This window comes from Musa acuminata, chromosome BXJ1-9 (genome assembly GCF_036884655.1).
Source record: "Musa acuminata AAA Group cultivar baxijiao chromosome BXJ1-9, Cavendish_Baxijiao_AAA, whole genome shotgun sequence".
Lineage (NCBI taxonomy): Eukaryota > Viridiplantae > Streptophyta > Magnoliopsida > Zingiberales > Musaceae > Musa > Musa acuminata.
Genome location: NC_088335.1, coordinates 47,823,109 through 47,850,359, shown reverse-complemented (window position 1 = coordinate 47,850,359; position 27,251 = coordinate 47,823,109). Strand labels below are relative to the sequence as shown.

The 27,251-nt window shown below is 40.9% G+C and overlaps 3 protein-coding genes across 3 annotated transcripts; 1 reads left to right on the top strand and 2 right to left on the bottom strand.

The window, feature by feature from the left end:
- Positions 1-2,357: 2,357 nt before the first annotated feature.
- On the top strand, positions 2,358-4,714 carry LOC135594425 (laccase-4-like). Its single transcript, XM_065084810.1, has 6 exons — positions 2,358-2,512; positions 2,580-2,731; positions 2,822-3,066; positions 3,150-3,278; positions 3,352-4,320; positions 4,422-4,714. Exons 1-6 carry the CDS (start codon positions 2,393-2,395, stop codon positions 4,550-4,552), a joined length of 1,746 nt encoding a protein of 581 aa, XP_064940882.1. The 5' UTR covers positions 2,358-2,392; the 3' UTR covers positions 4,553-4,714.
- Positions 4,715-12,088: 7,374 nt separating this feature from the next.
- On the bottom strand, positions 12,089-14,723 carry LOC103999271 (L-type lectin-domain containing receptor kinase IV.1-like). Its single transcript, XM_009420983.3, has one exon. It carries the CDS (start codon positions 14,498-14,500, stop codon positions 12,281-12,283), a length of 2,220 nt encoding a protein of 739 aa, XP_009419258.2. The 5' UTR covers positions 14,501-14,723; the 3' UTR covers positions 12,089-12,280.
- Positions 14,724-20,496: 5,773 nt separating this feature from the next.
- On the bottom strand, positions 20,497-22,528 carry LOC135593931 (AT-hook motif nuclear-localized protein 23-like). Its single transcript, XM_065084281.1, has 2 exons — positions 22,120-22,528; positions 20,497-21,995 (listed from the first exon to the last, which is right to left on the bottom strand). Exon 2 carries the CDS (start codon positions 21,761-21,763, stop codon positions 20,861-20,863), a length of 903 nt encoding a protein of 300 aa, XP_064940353.1. The 5' UTR covers positions 21,764-21,995; positions 22,120-22,528; the 3' UTR covers positions 20,497-20,860.
- Positions 22,529-27,251: the final 4,723 nt, after the last annotated feature.

Below are 27,251 nucleotides of genomic sequence, written 5' to 3'. Positions count from 1 at the left end.
TTAGTTTCTTTGATTACTGTTACCTTTGGATCCTAACTTTTAGAAAGTAACCTTAAGATCTTATCGACTAACTCAAGCAATACTATCGCTTAGTTTACACCACTAGTTTACCCCACTAGTTTGGCCTTCTAATAAGCCTAATTTAGTTTAGCTTTAGTCCCAATGTCTTTACTAATAAGTGACCTTTATTTTGATCTAATACTCATTTAAATTGACCTAAAATAACCTCGATTAAGATCTTGACAAATCAACCATACATCCGACATATTTATAAAGCTTTAAGCACGTTATGCTCTTTTGGCAAATCATCTGATTTTTTGGTACTCCTCGAAACCATGATATATCGATCTTTCCATTGATATAACGCTTATTCAATCAGTATATTTTTTGATGTATAAACTTTTAGCACGATATTCGATTTTTGGCACGTTGATCAATTATTGACGTTTATTTTTTGACATCAAAAATTTTCAAGCACAACATTTGACTCTCCTACTCAATAATTGGCCATTCGATGATCTAAGCATGTAATCGAAGCATTTCTTACATCACTTATCTCAAAAGCATATTAATCAAATAAACTGATTAATTAGGTTGATAATCAAAATCTAAGATTTGTTGAATTTATCTACATCTCCGTTAACTCGATATCACTGTAGACACTTATTCATCTGATACGTCGATCAAAAACCACTAATGTATATATAAGCTAATAGTGTCCGACAATTCATAGTGATTGCTCAGATGAATAACTCTTCACTTAAAATAAAATTGTTACCTGAACTTATAATAAAAATGTCTTAGGTGTACTCCTTAAACATCTCCATAGTAGGTTAAGCTCAAAACTTTCTTTTTATGCTTTTTGAATCCTCTCCTAAAGTTTATGAGGGGTGGTTTTTGGAGGACACTCCCAACATAATATTTCGTAACTAAGATTATAATAAGCTAAGATGATGGACTAATTTGGTTTTGAAACAATGATGTTGCTGCCTAAAATTATTTTATTTAGAAATTAGGATAGCAAAAATAATATCGTAATCTACCTAGAAAATATTACATCTATTACTCGCATTTGGGTTTTAAGAGAACTAATATTGTTGATGCGAAGCTAGTGGATCGTGATATAAGTTATAATAAAGTCATATAAAGTTACGTTAATATTACTAAACATGACAAGACAATATACAGGAGAACAAAGTTAGTGATATAGGGGTAAGAATATGACCAAAACTTTAGTATCACATGATCAACACTTTGACAATACGTGGTTAACATCTCAAAACCATGTGATCGACACCTCAATATCAAGTATTAAAGCTGAATACACGTTATCATACGTTGAGTTTGTCATGTCATAATCGTAATTAAATCCAGAACAAATGTGTAAATCTCCCATAATTAGTATCAAACACGAGAATAATGATACTAAGAACCTTCTATAAAAGGGCTCCTGAAGTATATCGTCAGACACTTCTAAAATATTATAAAAAGCACGATCAGAATCGTCCAAACCTATACTAACTTGGGTAGAAGAAGGATATTGTCAAAAATGTCTGGATGTAGTTTTACAAGATTCAACGTATTAGAGTTAAACGAGTTTGGTGTTGGTAGAAATAAACCCGGTTCCAAATCGATAACCAACTTAAATAACCAGAATATAATTTATCATAATTAAAATAATATATTTATCGATATAATTATCCTTGACCCATACCTACTCGGAGAAGGGTGTAATGCTATAGAATACTTTCGAGGTAAAATGTTTATGAGTTATGATATATTTTCTAGCTAGCATATAATGTTCACTCAAAGTTCAGACCCACCATGCATCATTTACAATGTTTTGATGTCCTACGGATGGCTTATAGAAGTGAGTTGGGTCAAACATCCCTCTCTTGCTTGGAGACGCAGAGAAGAAATCCCCAAAGCAGAGCTTCACTACCAACCCTCCTCCGTCCACCTACAATTTCCGATATTGCTATCTACTTCTGAAATGAAAGCACAACGAAGTTCCAACTGCAATGTCAACTGTCGTGGTTGGTCACTTGACATCCAAGAATAATTTTAGGAGCCTAAAATTGGAAACAAACCTACCTCTCTTAAGCTCTTGCATGCAAACATTGAGTACCATATTAGATATCTTTTCTGATAATTTTCATGGAGGTAGGCCAACATGAGTCAAAGATACTAATAGAATATATGTGTCTACTTTGCCTACACTCTAAAGCTATCATGGACCAGCATCCCTTTCGGATAATCTCATTCACCAAACAAAATTACTACAAAGCTTCTGCTCTTCCTCTATATAAATACATCTCTCCATCTCTCATAGCACCACAACTCCTATCCTCCTTTCTCACACCTCTCTTGTATCGTCGCCACAAGGACCGGAATGGGTTCCTCGTCTTCTCCTTCATGTCTTCTCACTGGGGTCTTTCTTTTCCTATCTGTTTTGGTGTCTGCGTTTCCCAGTGTTGTACAAGCCGGCGTAACGAGGCACTACAAGTTTGACGTATGTTCTTCATGCTTGTATTCATGCGTACATTTGCATGTACTGCAACTTTCATTGTTGTTTGCAGGTACAAATGGCAAACGTGACCCGACTCTGCAGCACGAAGAGCATCGTGACGGTCAACGGGCAGTTCCCGGGGCCGAGGATAGTGGCCAGAGAAGGCGACCGGGTCGCCGTCAAGGTGATCAACCATGTCCCCTACAACGTCACCATTCACTGGTATGGTATTCTCCATCATGTTAATTAGAGTCCAAGTGAACGAGTAGCTGGAACGTACCAGTCCACAACCACTACCTCTTTTGAGCTCAGGCATGGCGTCCGGCAGCTGCGGAGCGGATGGGCTGACGGGCCGGCTTACGTGACTCAGTGCCCCATCCCGACAGGGCGCAGCTACGTCTACAACTTCACCATTGTGGGGCAAAGGGGGACTCTCTTCTGGCACGCCCACATTTCGTGGCTCAGGGCGACCCTCTATGGCCCCATCATCATCCTCCCCGAGCTTGGTGTTCCCTACCCTTTCACCAAACCCTACAGAGAAGTCCCTGTTATCTTCGGTACCAGCAATCGATCGTCTATTCAATACTGATTAGGACCAGCTTCGCTCAGTCATAAACTTGGTCACTCGTTTTGCACGCAGGGGAGTGGTGGAAGGCTGATACCGAGGCTATCATCCACCAGGCGCTTCAGACTGGCGGAGGCCCTAATGTCTCAGATGCCTACACCATCAATGGTCTCCCGGGTCCCTTGTACAACTGTTCTGCTAAAGGTAGGGCAACGAGAACAAGATAAGGAGTAGTATCACTTGCAGATGACACAACATGCGCGTGGTGCAATTGCAGATACGTTCAAGCTCAAGGTGAAGCCCGGAAAGACGTACCTCCTCCGCCTCATCAACGCCGCACTCAATAATGAGCTCTTCTTTAGCATCGCCAACCACACGGTCACCGTCGTCGACGTCGACGGGGTCTATGTGAAGCCCTTCGACGCTGAGACCCTACTGATATCGCCGGGCCAGACCACCAACGTCCTCCTCCACGCCAAGCCTTATTACCCCAACGCCATGTTCTTCATGACTGCCAGGCCCTACGCTACCGGATCCGGCACGTTCGACAACTCCACGGTCGCCGCCGTCCTCGAGTACCAAAATCCCAGCAGATCATCCCCTGCTGTCTTCACCAAGAATCTCCCGCTCCATAAACCAACCCTCCCGGCATTCAACGACACGTCCTTCGCCGCAAACTTCACCGGCAGGTTACGTAGTCTGGCAACGACTCGTTTTCCGGCCAACGTACCACAGACCGTAGACCGACGCTTCCTCTTCACGGTCGGGCTGGGGACGAGCCCGTGCCCGAAGAACCAGACATGCCAAGGACCCAACGGCACCAAGTTCTCGGCCACCGTCAACAACATCTCCTTCGCGTCGCCGACAACGGCTCTCCTCCAGGCGCACTTCTTCGGGCAGTCGAGGAACGTCTACTCCCCGGACTTCCCCGTCGTCCCTCTGATGCCGTTCAACTACACGGGAACCCCGCCGAACAACACGATGGTGAGCAACGGGACGAAGCTGGTGGTGCTTCCATTCAACACCAGCGTGGAGTTGGTGATGCAGGACACCAGCATTCTGGGGACGGAGAGCCACCCGCTGCACCTCCACGGCTACAATTTCTTCGTCGTGGGGCAAGGGTTCGGCAACTACGATCCGGCGAACGACCCGGCCAAGTTTAACCTAGTGGATCCGGCGGAGAGGAACACCGTCGGCGTGCCGGCCGGCGGCTGGGTGGCCATCAGGTTCTTGGCCGACAATCCAGGTCTGCCCAGGAGCCACCCTACGTGAACTGCATGCATGCTAATAGAACGAATGCTCATTCGATCTAAACTGGTACGTAACATAATTTGGCGTCTCTTGCAGGTGTGTGGTTCATGCACTGTCACATCGAGGCTCACATGAGCTGGGGTCTGAAGATGGCATGGCTGGTCCTTGACGGAGAACTTCCGAACCAGAAGCTGCCGCCTCCACCGTCGGATCTCCCGAAATGCTAATCTCGGTGGTGGATTCACGGTTCGACTAACTTTGAAGCTCTCGATCAAAGTTATCATTTTTAATCTCAGTTATCGTGTGTGTCTTTTGCCTTCACAGTGGTGAGAGAGGATTAAATGCTGGATTAACCAACCCGTCTGCTTTTTGTATCAATGACATGACGATATGAGCATTACCATATCATCCCGTCTTTTGCTTAATCCGATTCAATAAAACCTAAATTTCTTATTCTCATGTTTGATATGTGTAAAAGATTTTATAATTGTTTATTAAAGTCGTCTGAATATTCTGAGCCGTTCGATCTCTGTTTGTCAAAGGAGATCTGACCGTACGTGACCGATGATCCATGTCCGCTTCTCTCCTCCAATCGCACACGTCCTCGCGCTCATAACGCCCCTTCTTTACCATGAGAATCCTAAGCGGACGCCGAAACCTCTCGCCCCATGCCACACCGACCGTTCGTGTCACGTAGCGGCGGGCGGGTCCCATCTGATTCGCACAGTGACCCGCCTGATCTCTTCGGCCCGTACGGGCGTCGGTCCACACCGCTACAGTCTCCTCCTCGCCGACACGGCACCCGGGTGTTCTATAAACCGACAACCCCTTTCCTACCCGGTTCAGCGATTACCCGTGGACTTACCTGGCCCGATATTGAACACAATGTGTGGGGCCCGGGAGTTGATCGAATGGGAGGAGTAAAAGTCCCGAAGAAGGATTTCTCATTTTAATTCTTTTTAAGAAAAACCGCGCGAGTTGGCGGTGGCTTTCCCGCCTTCTCACCGACTCAATTCCCGCTGCTTTTTTAATGCGGAGGGAAACGCGTTTCTCGCCTTTGTGGCTTCCATCGAACGCCACAACTTCACTGTTTTCTTTTATCTTATATATTATTTATTTGTTGTTATTATTATTATTAATATAATTTTAAATGCTTCCTCTTTAAAAGCCTCGTAAACCCTTCCCTCCTACCATTCGTTTGAAAGCTTCCCTTTCTTGTTCGTTGGGCCGCACGGTAGGGATAGAGATGGGAATGAAGAAGGCGATGAAGATAGAGCGGCACGAGGGGGAGAGGGAGATGGGAGGGTGGGAAACGCCGAAGAGGGCTGAGTGTCGGATCCCCACGGCGATCCGTTGCCCCCCGCCGCCCAAGAAGAAGTCCCCTGCCATGGCGCCTGGCAAGAGGAGGGCTCCCCCGAAGAACGGATACTTCAACCCGCCCGATCTGGAGGTCCTCTTCGCCCTGTCCCAGAGGAGGGAGGCTTGCGTTTGAGCTCCGCCCCGCTCCCACCCGACGAGAGGTCCCCTGCTGCAGCATCCGGCGACCGACCATGAGCGGCTACTTCCACCCACCCGATAACGAGGCCTTCTCTTCCCTGGCGCCGAGGTGGTAGGTACTAGACGTCGCAGTTGTACTCTATCAGATTAGGTTGGTAGCATTACGGCTTCTCTTGGTTTCTATGAATCGATCGAAACCTTCTTCCTCTGTGATACTAGTGATTTTGATGCCTTTAGTGCTCTTAGCGTAGTTGTACTAATAAATGAAGCATTTATGTGCTGGCAAAGAAGGAAAATGTTGGTTTGGGGTCTTTATATTGTCGATGTTGTTGGAATGATGCAGTGATTGCAGCCTCCTATTACTCGTGGAGAGTGAAGTGACGGGAATATATGGCAATGCTTGCATTGGTAAGAGATGAGAACGATGCTTATTTCATCTGCTTGTCATTGTTGTTTCGCTTTGCTATACACGCACACACAAAGCTTGAATCCCCTTAACCTGTGAATACCCTTGATGATCTTGGTGGAGCACGAATCATGTGGCCCTGATGGATGAACAATTGAATCTTCCCAAGGCAGTGCTGAGTTTATTGGGCAAGTTTTGTCTCTTCTCTTGAATGAATCCTATGGAAGCAAAGATTTTGCTATATTAAAATATCAAAGATATTTGTAGTGGAAGAATAATCGGTATCTTTGATGCTTGAATCAATGATGAATTGAAGGTGAAGTAGTTGAGAGGTCAAAAAAAGAGGAGGAAAGAAATTATTTAGGAAAATATTATATGAATCAGAGATAATTTAAATAATATGTTTTTAGAAATGATTGCCAACATGGTAAATTAGAAATTATTATTGACATGTTTACTTGGAAAAGGATGTTTTGCCCTTATTAGTAGGAAATGCCATTAATTCTTTATGATTTGTTTTTTCATCGTTGAGATTGATGTGTCACTCAATATCAAGCTTATATTGTCAAAAGAAAGATGCATAGGAAATGTATCCTAATAAGATTTTTTTTTCTCTAATGTTTAAATCATATTTCAGATATAAATAAATAGTCCATTAATTGAAGAAGCCTTATATTAGAGGTCTCATTTTATAATGTAGATATTAAAGGGTCTTTCTTGGATAACACTTTTCTAATTAAGTTGAAATTATTATAATATATTTATTAGATTTTTATAAGTTAATCTTAGTCTTTATCATAAAATTTGATGAATTAATTATGTTAATTATTTTAATACGTGTACAATTCCCGATGTCCCTGTAACGAAGAAAACCACACCTCATCGTCAATCAATCAGTATTCTACAGATTTTAATATCGGCAATGAGCATCATGCAGTGTTATTGCTTTTAGTATCAGAAACAATAGGGGTAAAATTAGCACAAGTTAATTTACAATTTTATGCTAATTAATTTAAATAAGGCAAATGAATCCAATTATTAGTTTGTCTCATATGAAATTCCAAGAATCACATTATAAGATTAAAAGTTGTCCTCATTGAAATGAATTAATTATATAGGCGTTTTTTTCTGTGTAGCCACAAACTTGAGGACATTACTATCGCCCATGTCAAGTTGTTGTTTTCTTTTCCTATCACCCGTTGGCTAACACTTGCTCTTTGTTTATCTAAACTAATTTTATGGGTGCACATGAAATTGGAATCAGCTGCTACGTTTTCATGTTGATATGACACATCAAATTTGTCACCCAAACGGATCAGAGATAATATATATCATTCCATCATAGTCATATGTATCTATACATCATCTTGTGCTTCCTTTTGTCTTTTACACTGCTTACAACTTTTTCTATCTAGTGTTGTCAAATCAACTCAAATTTCAGCTTATCGGTTGTTGATAAATTGGGTGATATGCAAAGCATGCAATCCTCCACCCTCTCCCACCGCACCCCCCACTCTCTCTCTCTCTCTCTCTCTCTTTATATATATATATATATATATATATATCAACAAAAAAGTATTAATTTTATTTTTCTTGATTAATATTTTTTATTTATTTAAATAAATTATTTTTTATTTTCTAAAAGATAAAATTATCTTTAGCTTATACTTTGCCATCTCCCCTCTTATCATCGCTTATTGCTTTTGCTCTATTGCTTTGGTTGATCGTTATTTGTGTTTCATATCTTTTGGATATCTTTACTTTTATTTTCGTTGTCATCATCACTCGAATGTCTTTATTATTGTCTTTACCTGTGTATGCTTGTTGTTGTTCCCGTCCATGCATTTTTATCCTTCTTTTTATTTTTATTGATTTGGGATAAATTCTTATAGTTATTATCATACGTCTTGGCGAAGGATGTTGACACTAACTATGGAGGAGTTGGCTTTGGTCTCAAACTTAGGCTCACTCTCAATCATTGTTATTGTTGTCTTGTCATCATGCAATGCCTCGATAATTTTGTGTGCTACATGAATTTAATTTGATAAATAACTTATCCTCAAGGATTTGGGCTTCATCAATCGAACGACAATAGGGACAGTGAACTTAAACAGAGTTCTAGCGTTAAATAAATGACTACAGGTGAGGACGACGATAATGACACTCATGCAATAAGCTGATGATTGTTCGGGTGGAGATAAAATAATAATAATTTTATTTTTACAAAAAATAAAAAAAATTATGGAAATAAATGGAAAAAAAGGTATTAATAAAAAAATAGAATATATATAGGCAAGCCAAGCCAAGCAACTGGATCGTACTACTACGAAAATACTGTGTGTTGTCGCAATGTGTTTGCAATGCAAAGTCGGATTCCACAAGTGTGCGTCTGACGCATCATCTTCTACTGGGCGCGCGTGTCAGCCACTGCCACTGCTTTTACTGTTCCTTCAGTGGCCATGACGCTTGCTTCCAGTACTGTAGACGCACCAAGAACGACCAAGCACGCACTCGTCTCAACACATCTCGACTGCACGTTCGAGTTCCCTCAAGCTCGATGGCTGCGCCCCTCGGAAGTGTCAGCCGCAAATGGGTTCCGTTCCCTTTTCTCATGCTTGCTTTGACCGCGACACAACCGCAGATCTGTGGGCCGTGGTGGTCTGCTGCGCACGACGTCCATGGTGGCGCCACCCACCACCACAGCCGACGAGGAGAGCGTCCCAGCTGTGGAATATATGCAGCAGCAGCAGCAACGAGTGAAAAGGAAGCGTATATACTGTCACTGTTGTTCTGTTACTTCAACGAAGACCGAGTGGGTTAGATTCGCTCGGCTGCAGATTTAGTACTGATATGGCAAAGACAATGCCGGTGTTGGCCTCGGGAACAGATTCTTTTTTGGAGAAAAAGATTAGATTTCACATCAGAGGACCAGTAGACGGTAATGACGATAAGACATAAAGCACCCCAGAAGCAAAGGCTTCCTCTTTTTCCTCTCCTCTATAAATTAATGTCAGAGGAACCCCACAGCCACTTCCTGCAGTCCTCATCTCAATCACAGAGACTTGCCCTTTCTCTCCGTCTCTCTTCGGCTACGCCACCCATCTATATAGGAGTGCAGAATCGAGAAGGTAGGAAATAAAGCTGGTTTCAGTGCATGGATGAGAAGTGGAAGCTGTGCAAGAAGGGGAGCAGGAAAGAAGGCGGCACCGTTCGAGAGGGGAGGAGGTGGAGGAGGAGCGCGGCGGCGACGGCGTCGCGGTCGTTCTCGAGCCGGTGCGCGGGCCTGGTGAAGGAGCAGCGGGCGAGGTTCTACATCATGCGCCGCTGCGTCACCATGCTCGTGTGCTGGAGAGACTACCCCTGACGAGTCTCATATATTATTATGCTCCCTCCTGTTTTCTTCCTTCTTCCTCATCTTCCTTTCTTGGAGACGACCATAACTTAGTTGTCCATGGATGAAGGCATAGACACTGGATGCGAGTAACAACAGGACAGTGAGGAGAGGATCTGAAGAAGAGTTGGCGATGGCTTGCTTTGTGGGTTCCTTCCCTATGCACCGTTTATTTTCCCTTCTCTCCATCCATCGCCATGTAGCAGATATTGCTGTTGGGTTTCTCGGCTGTTTGTCTTCCATGGCTTTTGGCTATTAAAAGAACGAGAAGAGTGAGATCATAGAATTTGCTTCGGCTCTCGACATCTCCCCTAATAATCTTGAAGATAATAATACAGACCCAACATACTATGCAGAGTACACTGTTGGTGTCTGCATAAGATCATATATATTGAAGGAGAAACTGGGAAGAAATGATCAAAGATTTGAAGGTAAACAATTTGAGAAACTATTAGCTAACTTGCACTCAAAGAATCGAAAGCATCCGTGTGTGGTAGATGATCTCTTTCCGAATGTCAATATCTCACTAGATTAATGGATGACACTTAACCTTTAGGTTCTCATCCAGAGAGAAGGGGGTGTTAAAACTGATCTTAAAATAAACATGTATGAACATTGCTGCAATAATGAATCTTAAGCTTCTAGCAAAATTTAGTTTATCCTTTCCCTTGAGAAGCTGCAATTAAAAGGAATGTGAACCCTTACAGCAGCATATCTTTTAATCCTTAGTATGTATAAGACAGCTATATGTATTGATTAGTAGTTTATACGTCCATTGCATTTTTCGGTAAATCACAAATAACTATAATGCAATGGTGATATTGGTTTTTGAAGTCATTATCTATGCTAACATTAACATTTGTAGGGACAAAAGATTCTACCAATTTATGTCGAATTATTCCACGTATGGTTCCTCGAACTGTGTTTCGAAGGCAACAAAAGCTCATATGAATAGATTCTTTAACATATCTACTGAATCATATCACCATGTATACCCATCCTAAGTTTAATTCCTATGAAATGATCGATCTACAGTAGTTCATATATTTTATTGATCAATCCTTCCTAATTTATATTTTTTATAAAAAAAATCTTTTATAATTCTTCATATAACTACTCATGTTAATTCAAATTCTAATTGTGTTAATTCAAATTCTAATTGTCCGATTGTGATGTTAATTTAGAATCTAAGTGAGGTCATATTTCATATCTATCTCTGTCTCTAATTTGTGTCGAAAAATATTGAGTATTTTTTATTCTTCAAGGATTCGAATCCTATAAAATTATGTTTGTGGTAGGGAAGGGAGTGAAGCGTTGATTGTTTACCGACTTTAAGAGCTAAATACACAAAGAGCTTGTGAATTCTTATATGTATCGAGGAACTCACCTCAGCGAGTTTTATAGTATGACTTTAAATTTGTAGCATTCGAAGATACGGATTGATGTCAAAAATGATTACATGCTTCTCTCCTGGAATTATAATATTCCGTGTTAGTTTGACAAGTCTCACATAGTCTCACATCGGAAAAATCAAGCTTGTTATCTCTTATTGTAACTATAAATAAGGGTCTGGGCTTTGAAGTTAGATATACAATAAGGAAAACCTAATTATTTACTTTGGATTTAATTTCTATTAAATCCACATTTAGTTAAAATAGTCTGGGCTTATAGTTTGGGTTTTTTTTGTTTAGTAGTTTCAAGTGTTTTATAGCCTACGAATATTTTCCTAAGATATTTATAATTGTTCCTTTTTATAATAGAGATTTGTTCTTCTTCCGTCCGTGAACGTAGGTCAATTGACCGAACCATGTAAATCTGATGTCATTATCTCTTTTATTTTTTTGCTTCATTATCTTTATTGGATTGTCAAATTATCCTTTGGTAAATTTTCTGGACTAGCTCTAACATGCCGAAACATGTGACACTCATAATACGATTGTTGATAACATGTGAGGACCAACATCGTATGACATTGAAATGGATAAAGAATTGATCATATAACACGTAAGTGTTGGCCATTTAGTGTGTACCAAAGTATTTAGTTATACGACTAATAAGATATCGATCGTATGTATACAAAATCAATACTTATGTTATTCCAATACATTTTTGGAAAGGAAATCATTTGAGTGCAACATCAACTACATAAATAAATTTCAAGTTCAAGAATCCTAGTAACAGATCATTTAGGCTTAACATGAATGTGGATTTAAATGAAGAACTTTATATAAATTGAATTATATAGATACACTACACTTTTCTTATGAAATCATTTTTATACCAAAGGTAGAATCGAAAGTGAGGAGAAGAATGTCTCACCCAAGTCCTAATCCTCTGTTTTCTCCCAAACACACGAATCATCAAGAAAACTTACACGACTGAATGCCAAGGAGAAGCTTTTACCTCTCTCCGGAAGCTTATCCTGAAACCTAATAATTATCGATCGAAAGATATCAGTAATGCAATCCATAAAACATCCGATCAGTCGATCATCATTATTGCTTAGAACTGTAGATCACCTGTGCTACCACTATATTGTATATTTCCGATCGCTCTCTGCCAAAGATCAATGTTGTTTGCAGAGATACGAAATGTATTTCCATCAAATCAACATGTGATTGATGAAATAGAGAATGCTGTATAAAGAGCGAAAGACTCAATTTATACATCCAATTGCATGGCGGAATCATCGGCCGTCGAAAGCAACGTTGCTGAATGCGTTACGTGCGACGCGTCCGAGAAAGATGAATACGACATGAGGAAATCATCGAACGTTCGATCGTATCTCTGCTTGGCGACACTGCTGATGAGGTTTCCGGCCGTGGTCATCGGCAAGGGAGCATCGCCTTCCAAGAACCGCATCACCTGCTTCATGCTCGGCCTGGCCATGGGATCCGGGTGTGAGCAGAGCAGCCCGAGCTTAAGCACCAACTCCACCTCCTTCGCCGAGTAGTCGTCTCCCAGCTTGGGATCCCTCGCCTCCGCAATCGCATCCATCTTCCAGCACTCGAGCACGTAGTCCACCAGGTTCGGCGTGTCCGCCGGTGCGTGCACATCCATCGGCCTTCTCCCGCAGGCAACCTCCAGTAGGAAAGCACCGAAGGCGTACACATCCGTCTGTGTCGTCGCCTTGCCGGTCATGCTGAGTTCTGGCGCAAGGTAGCCCAGTGTTCCCACGATACGCGTGGTCTGGGGATTAGTCCCGTGATCATACAACCTCGCCAGACCGAAGTCTCCCAGTCTTCCGTTGAATTCTGTGTCCATGAGAACATTGCTGGCCTTGATGTCTCTGTGAATCACCATCTTCTCCCATCCGTCGTGCAGGTACAGAAGCCCTGCTGCCACTCCTTTGATCGCATGGAACCTCCGAGACCAACTTAGCGGTGGCCTCTTGAGGTCGAAGATGTGCCTATCTAGACTACCATTCGTCATGTAGTCGTACACCAGGAGGAGCTCCCCCTGGCGTCGGCAGTAGCCGAGGAGCCGAACCAGGTTGCGGTGCCGCAGCCGGCCCATGCTCACGATCTCCGAGATGAATTCCCTCATCCCCTGCTTCGAATCATGTGAAATCTTCTTGACTGCGATCTCTATCTTGGATGTCGGCAGGACGCCCTTGTAGACCCGACCGAAGCCTCCGACGCCGAGCAGGTTCTGTTCGTGGAAGCCCTTCGTCGCTCTGTAGAGATCCTTGTAGGAGAATCTATGAGGCCCGTATTCAAGCTCCCAGTCCTCGTGCATCTCGGAGAACTTCTTCCGTCTTCTGATGATGAAGGCGACAACGGCGGTGGAGATCAACAAGAGGATTATTGCAGCCAAAGTTAGCTCGATGGCCAAGACCTCTGTTGATCTCTTCGTCCGACCTCCTTGACGTGGAAGTTTAGGAAGCTTAGAGAGATCCAGCGGTGGAGCATCTCGATTGAGGCCGAAGCTCCATCCTAGAATGTAATGGCATCCTGTCGCGGCACCCGTGGCGGAAGAGAAGCCCACGTACATCTCGTCCAAGACGATCGATGAGAGGTTGATGGTGGAGGACACGAGCGGCACTGCAGGTTTGGGCTCATTAAGAGGAGCTACCATGACATCAAGCTTCGTCTCCCGGCCATGGTAATCGACCCAAACCTGCATCGGCTCGCCACTTATCAGCTGCAGGCTTTTGATCACGCCTTCTCGGGAATCGAAGTAAGCCACCGGCGACGCGTTCAGGGACTTCAAGCTATTGACATCGATGCCCACATGGTTTGCGTTGATATCATCGAAATCCACGGACTTCACCGTGTCGAGCTCGACAGCCACCACATGGTTGCTAGCTTGGCCGTGGTCGGAACTGTTGAAGAGGCCCAGATCTTGGCTGGGCATGGATCCGGGGAGCTCCCTGTTGGGGGCGAGAGCAAAAGCGATGCCGTGGCCGCTCATGTTCGGGTACACCGGCACGATGGCGAACACGAAGGTAGTCGAGAACGATATCGGCCTGCCATTCGTAGCGTTCTTGAAGTTGATCGGGGAAGGGTAGAAGGCATGTCCCGTCGCTTCCGGTGTGAAGTTGGTCAGCTTCAGGAGGCCGTCGGAGGTGACCTCGGCGTAGCCGTTCAGGCTCAGGTTCGCGCCGCCGGTGAATCCATCGAAGACGAATCCGACATCATAGGACGCCGCTGCGAGCTCCGCGAGAAGGACCAGAAGCGGCAGCCTGGATAGCAGCGCCATGCCTTCACAGAAGCAGCAGCCCGGCTTCTGGCTCCTGTACGCATCCCATCTTAAACGGGGCTCCAATTCAGAGGAGGGCATGAATTCTGCCTGCGGTAATCCAGAATGTGGTCTACCATCGGAGACGATGATAAGGACTTGAGTTGAACTCCCATTGATTATATGAGAACAGGAAAACATTCAGATAACGAGGCTGCTGCAATTGGTCATGGCTCAGGAAAATTTTCATCACGAACAAAATAGTTGCTTTCATGGCCGCCTGCCAACCTTGACTGTGTTCATGTGAATGGAAAGATCAACACAAATCTAACACAAAACGACCATCAATGGAAAGACATGTTGACACTGTGGACATGGAAACAGGAGAAGATTGATTGCATAGCTTGCAATGTGATCCATGCGTCAATTGGGTCATTTAAGAGAAGACAAAGACTGTGAACTGTGAACTGCTCACAGGGTGCACGGAACCTTTTTGTACTAGCCATTCATGAAACCTTGAATGCAGGGATCATGGAAGGTGACAAGTAGGTACTTGGTCATATTCTAACCTAATCAACAATTGATGTTGAACCAAAGATGTTTTGAATCAACTGTTCCACATGTTTGACTGAAATATGAGAAAGAAAGAAGAAAAATATTCTTTCCTTTGGCACATAATAACCTGTGGTTATTTCTACAAAGAAAAAAGATATTATTTCCAGAAATTCAATTATAATTTGGCAATGATATGTCATATTAATTTGATCAATACATCAACTCACTCGGCATCGACAAGAACGATGACTCAATATCGATGAAGACAATGACTCGATATTGATAAGATGTTATATTTGGTAGGAGCGTTAATATGAGTCGTTACTTTAGAATCGTAATATCTAATGTTTGAATGCATGATTTCAATATTAATATATTCGTATAGCTCGTGTAATCATTCACGATACTAATCACGGCCTTCGTTCAATGTCGCACCGTAAAAAATCTTCTAATATATTCTAGTCTTTACTATTCTCAAAATTTAATTTAAGCATCAAAAATATTTTTAATGGGTGGTGATCAAAGATCAACCCTCTTTTCTTAACACTTGTATGTATGACAAGTGCCAAAGTGAATCTTGATTGGATTCGAAATCCTAACTCGATTGCCTACAATCTAATCTAATCTAATTATCGAAAGAACATTTTTCTTAATCTACTAAATGCTCGTAATCATGCATGTTAAAGAATTTTATGCTACAGAAGAGATTAGACCGGGAGACCTGTTGCATCATGAAGAGTGGAACTCCAATGACCTCGAAGGTCTCTTTCGGTAGGGATCAATGCACTTATAATAAATGCTAGTGAAGCAAAGGCAAATGTGACAGTATCGTACGGGCGGAGGACTTTGTTGTGTGAATAGAAACATGAAACATGCTTGTCGATAAATGTTGGCAAATAAAAGGCTGTCTCATGCCGACATGACATGGTTAGATGTCAATGGGGCCACATTCCTATGAATAAAGAATGGGTTAATATAATGGGTGTTAGATGTCGATGGAAAATATACCGTTGATTAATCATTATCTAACACATAATAGTTTAGATTATCTTCTATTTATCTATCTACGTTAACAAGAATTCAAAATATATTTCATAGAGTATTCTTTCCTCTTGTCAAATATTTTACTCTCGTACGATCGAATTATGTTGGATTGATATAGACGTCAATAGCTTTTTCTCTCGTCAAATGTTTTGTTTGAAAATATATTAACGAGATGCAATTATTATTACCGATCATGCTTCTATCAAGTCAATTGCTTAGATATTAAATATATATATATATATATATATATATAAAGTCCATGTAACTAGATGAGAATACTGAAATAAATTTATGAGGAGTAAAATATATTTATAAGTAATTAAATAAAATATGAAAAACATTCATTTCAATCAAGTCATAACACATGACAATCTGCCAAGGCTTCGATTAATTATTGAATCATATGGATATCGATCGAATATAAAATGTTATGAGAATATCATATGATAAAATATTCTTTATAGTTGAATCGATTATAAAAATTCATCACATCTATAATCGAGGTCAAATACTGCTCATCTCTACTATATTGAGTTATCGACTTACGGAATTACGTTAGAAACCAAACCAACTTTGATCTTTGATCAAGTATTCAAGACATTCTTGACTCCACCTAAGGATTCTTACACATGTGGCTCGAACCAAATTAGATTGATATAGTCATTATCGATATTTTTCATAACATCGATAAAAAAATAAAATTAAGAAAGAATCATCTAAAATGATAATAAATGTACTTCAAGAAATCTTTAAATATTTAAACCTAAAAAAAATTTATTATAAACAAATGTACAAGCAATAATATTTTGTGCAAAGCTCAATAGTAAAAAAGATTAACATAGCCCGATCTTAAATAACTGAGACATCACAATTATAGTGAGGTATTGCCAATTTCTTTTTGGTATTCACTTTCCCATATTTCAATCTTTGCAACTTTTCTGTGGGCCAAAACACAAGAAAACTGAAATTTTCTTTTTTTTTTCTCTCCAATTTATTTTCCCATTCACCCAACACAACAATCTCCTATGTGTGAAGAAGAAGACTGCTCTTTCAAGTGTTGCAGCTGAGTGCACCCAACCATCCTCCCAAGCAATCCTACCGACAGCCAAACACAACCCCAGTGAGGCCACAAAGTTGAGGTGATAGGCCACCACCATCTTGATGTGTATTATTCTCTAAACTGGATCAGAATCTGTGTCATTATTTTATTAATCAATCTAGTAGGAGTATAAATCAGAGATCATAAATATATATATATACATATACATAAAGACTCTTATGGTGTCGGGTAATTAAAGCCTCTTTATTTTTGTTTCGTTGATAAAAATATTTATAAAGATAAATATAGTCTTTTGCAGGCCCTCCAATATCTATAAATATTTCTTAGTTTCTCGAGGTGATATTTATTTGTTTAAATGCTCAAATTGAATCGTGACGATTCCATGCCAGGGGATTGGATCGGAGGTTTAGGTTTCGTTCTGGATCATGGGGAGGTTTAGGTTTAGGTTTAGATAATAAAATGAAGTAGTCAATCGGAGATATCCGATAAAATTAGAACGATACAGATAGGTAGAGCAAATCTTTGTTTTTTCTACGAAGAGTGATGCCCAATTTTTAGGGTTTTTTTTTTTTTGGGTTCTCCGTTGAATTAGTAAAGAAAATTTCTTTTCAGTAAAAAGAAATACTTGGAAATTAAGGATCGACTGCTCTAACTTTAATGTTTTGGATGCGGTGTGGAGAGAAAAATATATTTTCCGGTCACCTTCGACGCAATCTCTCTTACCATAGAGTTCACCTTCTTCAAGCTGCTTCCGCAGGAGGCGGATAGAAGCTCCCAAGCTTGAGCTCAGCTCACCAACACAAACCAATCTGAGACATCGAGTTCACGTACGACTTAGTAGCTCCTCGATAGCACATCTCTGACTTCTTCTATATGGCACAGCCAATGAAGCATAACTCGTCGCTACATTATACTAACTTTCTGCAAAGAATAAGCTGATCCTACACCCACGTCTATAAGCACAGAATGAAGTGATCATCCTCCTCGGTTGATGATTCTGAATCAAACAAGGTCAAACCCTTGTGCCATGGATTAGAAGAGCAGCTGTTTGCTGATCCAGATCTTAACTGTGCACCTGGTGGAGAAGTTGCAAAGCCAATGACCTCCATAGAAATGGCAGGCAACTTGGAGCTCAACAAAGTACATGAGCTCATCCTTCAACCTTTCCAGTCGAGCAAGCTCAAGGCACAAAAAGGATGACACTTTGGAGGAGGAAATAGGCCATTAATCCACCAGCATTATTTGCATAGGTTTACTCCAAACTATTACAAGATTGCAGAACAAATTAGATCATTTAAGAGAAGACTGATTGCACAGTTTGTAATTTGATCAAGGCATAAATGAGCTCATTTAAGAGAAGATTTTAAGAGATTGCGTACTAGTCATAGGCAAATGGGTTATAACCTCTTCCTGAAGTGGACTGTATACATGGCTTTATATGCACACATGAACAAGCCATTCATGAGAACATTATATAGGAAAGGATTTCACTGCATGAAACCTTTAGCACTGTAGTAATCATGGAAGGTGACAAGTTGGTACTCAATTATTCTAACCAAATCAACAAATGATGTTAATTGAACCAAACCTTTTGCATATGTTTGACTGAAATATGAGAAGGAGGAAGGAGCTAAAGGAATCTCCAAAGGAAACAATGGCAGCTGACTGAGACTTTGTCTTCCCAAATGAAGACTACAGTAATGCCTGATGTATGACCCGAAACTGGATGCTCACAAGCTTTTACAAGATCGATCATGATCTCAAGCTCATGAAAGAACAGAAGAATTGTTCTTGAGGCATTGCCAGTAAAAGCAAATCATTGAAAGATGGAACTGGAAGTCCAACACAGGCATGCTAACATCATCCATGCATTAAACTGATAATTTTGAATGATTATTGTGTTGATCTTTGATTACCGATAGAGGAAAAAAGATTCAGGCACAGAATAATCAAGCATCAATCCTGAATTCTGAATTTGATGATCATCAAAATAAGAGTAAAGCACTGGAGATGATAGACACCCATATCGATATCGAAACTATGCATGAACTAATCTCAGAAAGAATACGAAAATTAGCACTTGATATTGCGACCGGGCGATGACAATAACATTTTCTAAAGAATAAACAAAACAAAATCTTGCATTGTACTCAACTTTGGGAATCCATATTGATGTAATACTATTATTTTCAGTGATGCATCTGAAATGAGTGTCTAGGGTTGGCAGTGCATTGGTATATATGAAACTGGAAATGTGTGTCACCAGCAAATTAAATCTAAGAAGATGCATATCGAAGTACAAACAGATGGAATCTATCTCATGAGAAACATATAAGAAAAAGAAACAACAAAATGTTGAAAGGAAGAGAGATCTAAGAAAATTGAGGCCTGTATACTGCACAATACATAGATTTCACATCATTAGTGCTTTATTAGCTCAATGTATGTAGTTGCAGTGATATTTAAGCAGATGAATTCAGGGTAGCAATAATGCTGAAAGTGCAGCAATCTTCTAACACACCCAAAAAACTTAAAAGAGTTGGCTTCAAGTTGAAAGAACAATTTTGTGCCAACCCTTGCAAGAGAATGAAGTTACCTCAAAAAGTCAGAGCTTTTGACTAAAATGGAAGCAGTGGATCTCAAAGTAGAATGAAAAATATCCATTATTGGTGTAAGATTTGGTCTTACAACTGCACAATGCTTATTTTGAAGTTATTTGAATGGCCATTATCACTATCTTTGGAAGAACAAATTTTCCGGAAATTCTTTATCTGCAAAAGAATGACTTAGCAATATGACACAATTCAGTCAAATAAGACTACATTTTTAGGTAAAGATTTAACAATACTAACATCAATGAATTTGACCGAATCCGCATTTAACAATTTAAGATGTGAATTATTTCAGATTTCATTAGAAATCAATTCCGACGATAATAAATAGCAAAGTTTTTGAACAGATTCTAAACCCAAACCAAAGTTCAAAACAAACAAAATTGAGGTTGCTACATATATGCATAAGTTTCTCTTACATTGAAATAATCTAAGATTCAAACTTCAGAAACCTAATGCTTGGCAGTAAGAGAACTTTGACCGAATCGAAACCCTAGTCATGATAAGCCATGAGCAAAATTGTTTCCCTTGAGCAATAATCCATAACTGTGCACACAATTTACGTACAGAGATTGTGTGCCTCAAAGCAACATCATCTTCAACTGAGCTGTGTCTATCAAGCAGGACAGAGATTACCTTGCAATTTGCTTGTCTTTTTAGAATGAAGCTCTGAGTATCTAATATCAGAAAGCCAGCAGCATCAATAGAGTACTTAACTATCCACAGGTTTTGGTTAGTGTACAAATAAAGGGCAAGAGTATATATTAACATGACAGAAGCAAGTCATATGGGAATTGGAAGAGAATTCTAAACAAATAATTAAAAGAAGAAACTACATTGATGACAATGAACATTCAGGCAAAGAACATCTTCCCTTCAAGAAAACTGCTAAATGAGCAGCAAGACTACAATCTAAAGACCAGAAGACAAAGACTATAGCAAGCTAAAGCAATATGTAGTCAGTCCAAAGTTACGAATGAACAAATGATCAGAACTTGTGTTTTTTTCCTTTTGAGAGAAGAATAAAATTCCAGCTTCAGTGCAGTATAACTGCAGAAAGACAAATATGTAGTATGTTTCATGCTAGCTTACTAAATAACCTCGGATAGGTCATGAAGATAACAAAGGTGGAAAGTAGGTATTAAAACCACAAGCTGCTGAGAATGATCAAACTGCAGCTAACAAATATGTTCACAGAAGAAAGAGAACGCGCATGCGCAATGACGACGAACAGTAGAAGCATAAGTAGTTATCAGAAACAGTAGCCAAACATAGATGAAGAGAAGAGACTTAGTAGGATGGTGGCGGCTGAGGAGTTGCAGCAGACGCCCAAGCGCCGAAAGCCTCAATGGACATCTCACCATTAGGGGAAAGATTCAGCGGTAGATTGTACAGCGGCGTCGACACACCTCCATCGCCCCTTTGGCTCTGCTGCAACTTAATTGCCTCTGTGCCTGGCGGAGCTCCCGCTGCCGCGGGTTCTTCTTCCTCGAGGGGTAGACGCTCGTACGTGGCGTTCGAGAATGTGGCTGCGATCACCATCACGGTGCCTAATGAAACCAATTCGCCCATAACATTACCTCCCACCACCTGCCCCTGGCCGCCGGCTAAGTAGATCGTGAGCCCGGTTGCCCCAGGTGGGGATGGCTCCGGAAGGAACGCCCCGGAAAGAGAGAGGATCTCGAAGCGGCCATGGAGGACGATGACCCCCGGCGGTGCACCTGGCTGTCGAAGCGTGACATTGGTGACGACCCCACGGCCGCTCAAGATGCAGACACCGCACTGCCTCCGGCGAGCGAAGGTCGCCACGGCGTCCATGATGTCCGTCCCGCCCGCGATCTCGAGGACGTGCGATCGGAGCGCGCTGGGGCTTTCTGTCGTGATGATTATGGGTGGCTTCGGCTTGTTCTTGGACCCAGGCGGCCGGCCACGCGGGCGCCTGCCAGTGATATTGCCGCTCGCTCCACCTCCTGCGCCAGCCTCGACCACCTCAAGGCCGCCTGCGGACTGGACGTCGGCATGGCCGTCGTCGTCGTTGAGGTGGTTGTTGCTGCCACTACTGTTGGTGGTGGTTAGCTCTTGCTCTCTTCTGCTGAAGTGGAGGTTGCAGTGGTCGTCGGCGCTGTTGGTGTTGCGGAGATGGAGGGAAGGAGCCGAGGTCGCAGAGGTGACGCCGAGATTGGCCCCTCCCATCGCCGCAGCTCCGGTCCACCACCGGTTCGCCAGCTCTTCAGTCAAGTATGAGCCCAATATTCGAAGAAGAAAAAGAGAAGGCTATCTATAAAAGAGGAAAGAAAGAAACACTATGTCAACTTCCTACTCTCTGCTGATAACCATCATCTTTCCAGCTTTTCCCCTTCACATTCTTTGCGGTGAAGATCAATCAGTGCCGCGTTCCCTTTTCTCTTGGTTGCTTCTCTCAGATCTGGTGACACGAAGGAGACAGAATCCAATCTCTACTAGGGTCAGAGGTGGAAACTAGAGAGAGAGAGCACCTAAACCAAACAACCGAAGGGCCGGCGAAACATGAAACTCCAAACAAGCAGTACCAGTTGCACTGCCGAAGGGTCCCCAAAGGAGAGACGATCCAAAAAAGCTCCAGAAGTGCAGATTCACAGGTTTTCAGTACATCGACAATCAACCAGAGGTGGCTCCTCGTTCATTTGAAGGGGCCATGTAGCAAGTACAGGATAACCCACCTCAGTGCTGCTGCCGCAGCTGCTGCCGCCGCCGCCGCTTATGCAAAGCTATCTTGCTCTTTGTCCTGATTCCTCCCCCATAATTAGAGACAAAGAGAAGACCACGACAGTTGTCTCCCTCTTTATCTAGCCGTTCCATGGCTCCTCCTGGTTATCTATGACTTTGATGCTCTGGTCTTCTTTTAATGAAATGAACGGTCGGGTGCTGGATTTGGTCAACCGCTCTATGTTTCCACCTCTTCTCCCTCTGGTGTATCTGTTGGCCTGCCCATCACTCGATTTATTGCGTTGCTGGATCTGAGAGAGAGACAGAGAGAGAGAGAGAGAGAGAGAGAGAGAGAGAGAGTGGGAACACCACGTCATCGTCACGAGTCCCGACACAGCATCGAATGCCCACAGGACGAGGGAGAGGGGAAGAGAGAGAACAACATATCATTCAGAACAGATCAAACCATGAATGCCGGCCTTCACTGCGACTGGCAGGCTACGACAAGGCCCTCAATCACCGTTCCTTGAACCCGAAGCAGTTCTCATTCCCCAGCCCCAGCCCCATGGCGGACGGAGCACGCCCCTCTCGCCTTGGTGTCTCCCTCTCGAGCTCTAAAATTCCATGGATTCATGCATGTGAAACCTGTACATACGGCGTATCATAAGCAGGCTTACCGCAAGAAGCTACGAGACTAACTCTTGACAGACAACACCATCGGAATCACGTCAGTCAACCTCTCGTTCATCGGAATCTGCTCCCGTCACCTTTGACTAAACTCATTCTTTCCCTTTGATAGAAACTTGCTAGCTAAGCGACCAACGCAAAGAGTTCTCATAATCCTCATTTTAATTGCCAGAAAAAGAAAACATAGTGTTTGACCAACATAAACTCATTCAAGACATGATACTCTTAACGATGGCAATGGAGAGCGTCGTTCTTAGCATTCATAGAGAATCTCCATGTCACGTATAGATTTTTGTGTGGTTGCTTAATATCCATTTGCTGGTGGGAGTTGACATCTCGAATTGACGCCCATTTTACTTGATTCCAGCTACGTGGACCCAACTCTCACAACCACGGTGTTATCCAAGCTTCCTCCTATCTTAGAGACGTAGGCTTAGGTTTTGTTGACGCCATACTTGCATCTGATCAGGTAAGAGGTGAACAAGTAGTAGTATAGTCAATAGCCTATAAAGACATCGAACGTGAAGCTTCGCACAGGGCTTTTGTGGGAAACTAAGTGAATGGTAAGGGTGAGCAATAATACATGCTCGAGATGATGTGGAAATGGCGATTGCATTTAGATAGGTTATGTAAGATTAAGATCGTGCATAGATTATCAAGTAATGATGATGTTTTGTGGAAATATTTATCTTATTTTAAATTAGATAAAGCATGCATGCAAATCCATAAGCTGCCATATAGGTTTCAAGCGAGTTTGCAAGCCATCAAGCACTAGTGTGATTTAAGAACCTATTTGAAACACACACACAAAGCTTCAGAACCAACTAAAAATTTTACTCAGGTAATTAAGTCGATTTGTATTTAGTTTTAATTGCATTGGCAAGAACAAAGGCAAAAGATAATTTTTGGAATAAAAAGAATAAACCGGAGATGATAGAATACCTCTCTCTTTCATTCTTTGTAATTACTGGACCTGAAGCCATATTCTACCACTTCCTCATCCTCTTCTTCAGATGAGAACTGAATGATTGAACGGCTCTTCTTCTTCTTCTTCTTCTTCTTCTTCTTCTTCTCACATGACTCTTACACCCTCCTTGTGGTAACTGTGGTGAGGTTGGAAGTGCCCATAAGCCGACACGGAGAGAGAAGAGAGAGAGAGAGAGTTCCGAGGCTTTCATTTCATTCACTTCACTAGCAGGCAGATCGAGAGAAGAGCGAGAGAGTTCCGAGGCTTTCATTTCATTCACTTCACCTGCAAACAGATCGGGATCAACGGCATCTGCCAGTCCACACTGTGTTCATGCACGCTTACGGCCGTCCACCCATTCCCAGAAAACTCGCAGTGCTCGCCACGATTTCCCATGTCAGTCAGTGTTCTGTCCTGTATTCACCCTTTCTTTTTTTTGCCTTTTTTGTTCTCCATGAATAAACAAAGCTTAAAAGGAGACGGAGATGAGATGTACTTCCCACGCGAAAGTGCATAGCTACATGTTGAATCTATGCAAGTTGATATTTAGAAGGTACATGAATTGTATAAAAATAAAATACTTGTTCCACGATTATCACATTTTGAGAGTCTATTCTTGGATGTTTCTTGAAAAAATAATTTTTTTTTCTAGAAAGCATTATTTATTTTTATTTTATTCTCCAATAATATATTTATTTATTATATTTTCATAAATATCCTTCCCTTCGTCTTCTTTGTTCATCACCTTTGCCTCACGGACATCGTTCACTCGTCACCTTCTACTCCCGTTATGAGACATAACGCATGTGTAATGCATTTGTCATCTTCGTATCATGCTCCTATCGCAGTGATGCCCTTCCCCCTACTCTCATTGTGCCACCTCTATCCATATTTTACTCATTGTGCTTGTTGCCTCCATGTCGTACCTATCACCTCTGTGTTTGTAGGCCCTCACCAGTATGTCATGCCCATCACTTTCACCCCATAGAGAAAAAAAATCGTGGATGTGATGGGCACAACGGACAAGAAAAGACCCATAAAGGAAGAGGTGACTGGAATGAGAAAATCCTTGTGGCGATGAACAATGTGTGAAGGGTAGGAAAGGGACAAAAGTGATATTATGTAACCAGTAAATAAAGACAACATGTGTAATGGATCAGGAAGGCATCACATAGAGGCATAAGTCCTCACAGTGGAAATAGGAAGCAAAGGTGATAGAGGTGATGAGTGGACGACACCAATGAGACGAAAGTGATAGAGACGACGAACAAAAAACGGAAAGGAATGATATTTACATAATTATAGCAAATAGAGGCACCATCTAGAAAAATGGAAAACAAGAAAACTTTCTGACAAAAAATAAAAAAAAAGAGACTTTTTGAAGGAAATCATCCTATAGTCTTTCTATTAAAATTTACACAAATAATATTGATACAACTTCCTGCTATTTTCTTTCGTCATATGTAAATCCTAATCATCACCATGTTATAGAGAGGATTTAGTAACATTTGGGGACATATTTTTTTCTCATTATCATGATTTACTCGATATTTAAATTATGTCAAAATTCTATATTCCTTTTTCCATTAAAATCTTAAATAAAATGATGAGACCAAAAATCTAAAGTAAAAGAAAGATTGTCATATACTTTCTTAGAATAGCTTAGGGCACGATACTAAAAAATGAATAAAAATAGAGCGCGTCACGCATACTCGTATGTTTAATTATTAATATCCTTTCCTTTAAGTGAGTGGTGTCCGATACTTTGATAAGTTTTTATAGAATTAATATGTGAACTTGTGAATCTAATCAATACTTAATATTACCTCAATGCACATCCAATCCTATGCCACCATTCTGAGATGACTAATGTTTTGTATCATATTTTAAAGAAAATAAGTTATGACACATAAAAATTAGGTCATTCTTAGATATTTTTACTCATTTTGATGAGCGATTGTTTTATAACCATGCAAACAGTTACAGTTCATATTTTTCAAACAAAAACATATAAAAATAAAGTAAAGCAAAATATATTATCAAACATATCAAACGTATGTACAAGCAAACAAAAGTAACGAATAATCCATTGACGATAGTATTGTTGGTGTACGACAATCGTCAGTCACAATCCGATAAACAATCAAGAATAGAGATTTTTTTTCGATGAAATATCCAAAAAAAAATAATTTAGATGAATAAAATGAGAACAAAAATATTAAGCTAAAATGAAATAAGTTTGGTAATCAAAGGTTGCAGATAAGTGACCCATCACATGACATCAGAAAAAAAAATTATGGGTGAAATTTAAAGCCTAAAAATGAAAAAGATTCGCTAACTTAAGCTTTAAACGTGTCTCGAGCATTCAAGCCCTCGTCAAATGTTCTTCGGTGTGTGATGCCACATCCAACTGCGAGTGGCCACCTTTATGTCGTTTGCATGCTTTTCTCTCTTTTCTTTTTTGAGTTGATGGGCGTGGACATACGTGTTTTCAGTTCCACTGAGGAGTCAATTCAAGATGACAACGCCATATTAGACTGTGCATCGTAGTGTCATCTTCATCATCGTAGAGAGAGAAGAGAAATGAAAAGACTGACGTACCATTAATGACTATCCAAGATCGATGAAAGGGATAAGATTGTGTGACGTGTTGAACTGTTGGGCTAATTAGGGTGCAAATCGTGTTAGAAGACTAACATAATGCCCGACCCCATCGAATACAAACTGTTTGTTCTTTTATTTAATTAGGCATATATAAATATATATACATACATATATATATAAATATATATACATACATATATATATATATATGTACATACATATATATATATATACATACATATATATATATATACATATATATATAATGTATTATGGTGGTGACAATGTGGCACGTTTGGGGTTAGATTAGCTTTCGGTTGGATCGATCATGAAATGGCATTTTGATTTTGGATTGATTATGTATTAATGCATGAATAAAAAGAAGAAGATGTATCGTATTAGATCATAGAAAAATAAAGATTTCTTTTTCTTTTATGGTGGAGCATCAGAGAGAATACAAAAAATCGAACTCGATTAAAATCTTTTTCTTCTCGTATCACTAAATATGACCAATCCAAGTATAATTCTAATTGACCCTTTCATTTGTTCTATACCTTAAATTATCATCAAAACATAATATAATATTCACACACATTGATAAAAAGAAAAGATATTCGGCTCATATTCACACACATTGATAAAAAGAAAAGATATTCGGCTCATATTCATTTGAAAGAGTTAGACTATATATATCGGGTTAATCGATATATGTAAGAACTTAAGAATCAAATTAAAGTG

What these genes read in the sequence shown, in the direction of transcription:
- LOC103999271 (XM_009420983.3), bottom strand. Translation starts at nt 14,500, where the DNA reads ATGTTTTCCTGTTCTCATATAATCAATGGGAGTTCAACTCAAGTCCTT.
- LOC135594425 (XM_065084810.1), top strand. Translation starts at nt 2,393, where the DNA reads ATGGGTTCCTCGTCTTCTCCTTCATGTCTTCTCACTGGGGTCTTTCTT. An exon ending in TACAACGTCACCATTCACTG is followed by an intron (nt 2,732 to 2,821) that starts GTATGGTATTCT and finishes TTTTGAGCTCAG; the next exon opens with GCATGGCGTCCGGCAGCTGC. An exon ending in GTACAACTGTTCTGCTAAAG is followed by an intron (nt 3,279 to 3,351) that starts GTAGGGCAACGA and finishes GTGCAATTGCAG; the next exon opens with ATACGTTCAAGCTCAAGGTG.
- LOC135593931 (XM_065084281.1), bottom strand. Translation starts at nt 21,763, where the DNA reads ATGGGAGGGGCCAATCTCGGCGTCACCTCTGCGACCTCGGCTCCTTCC.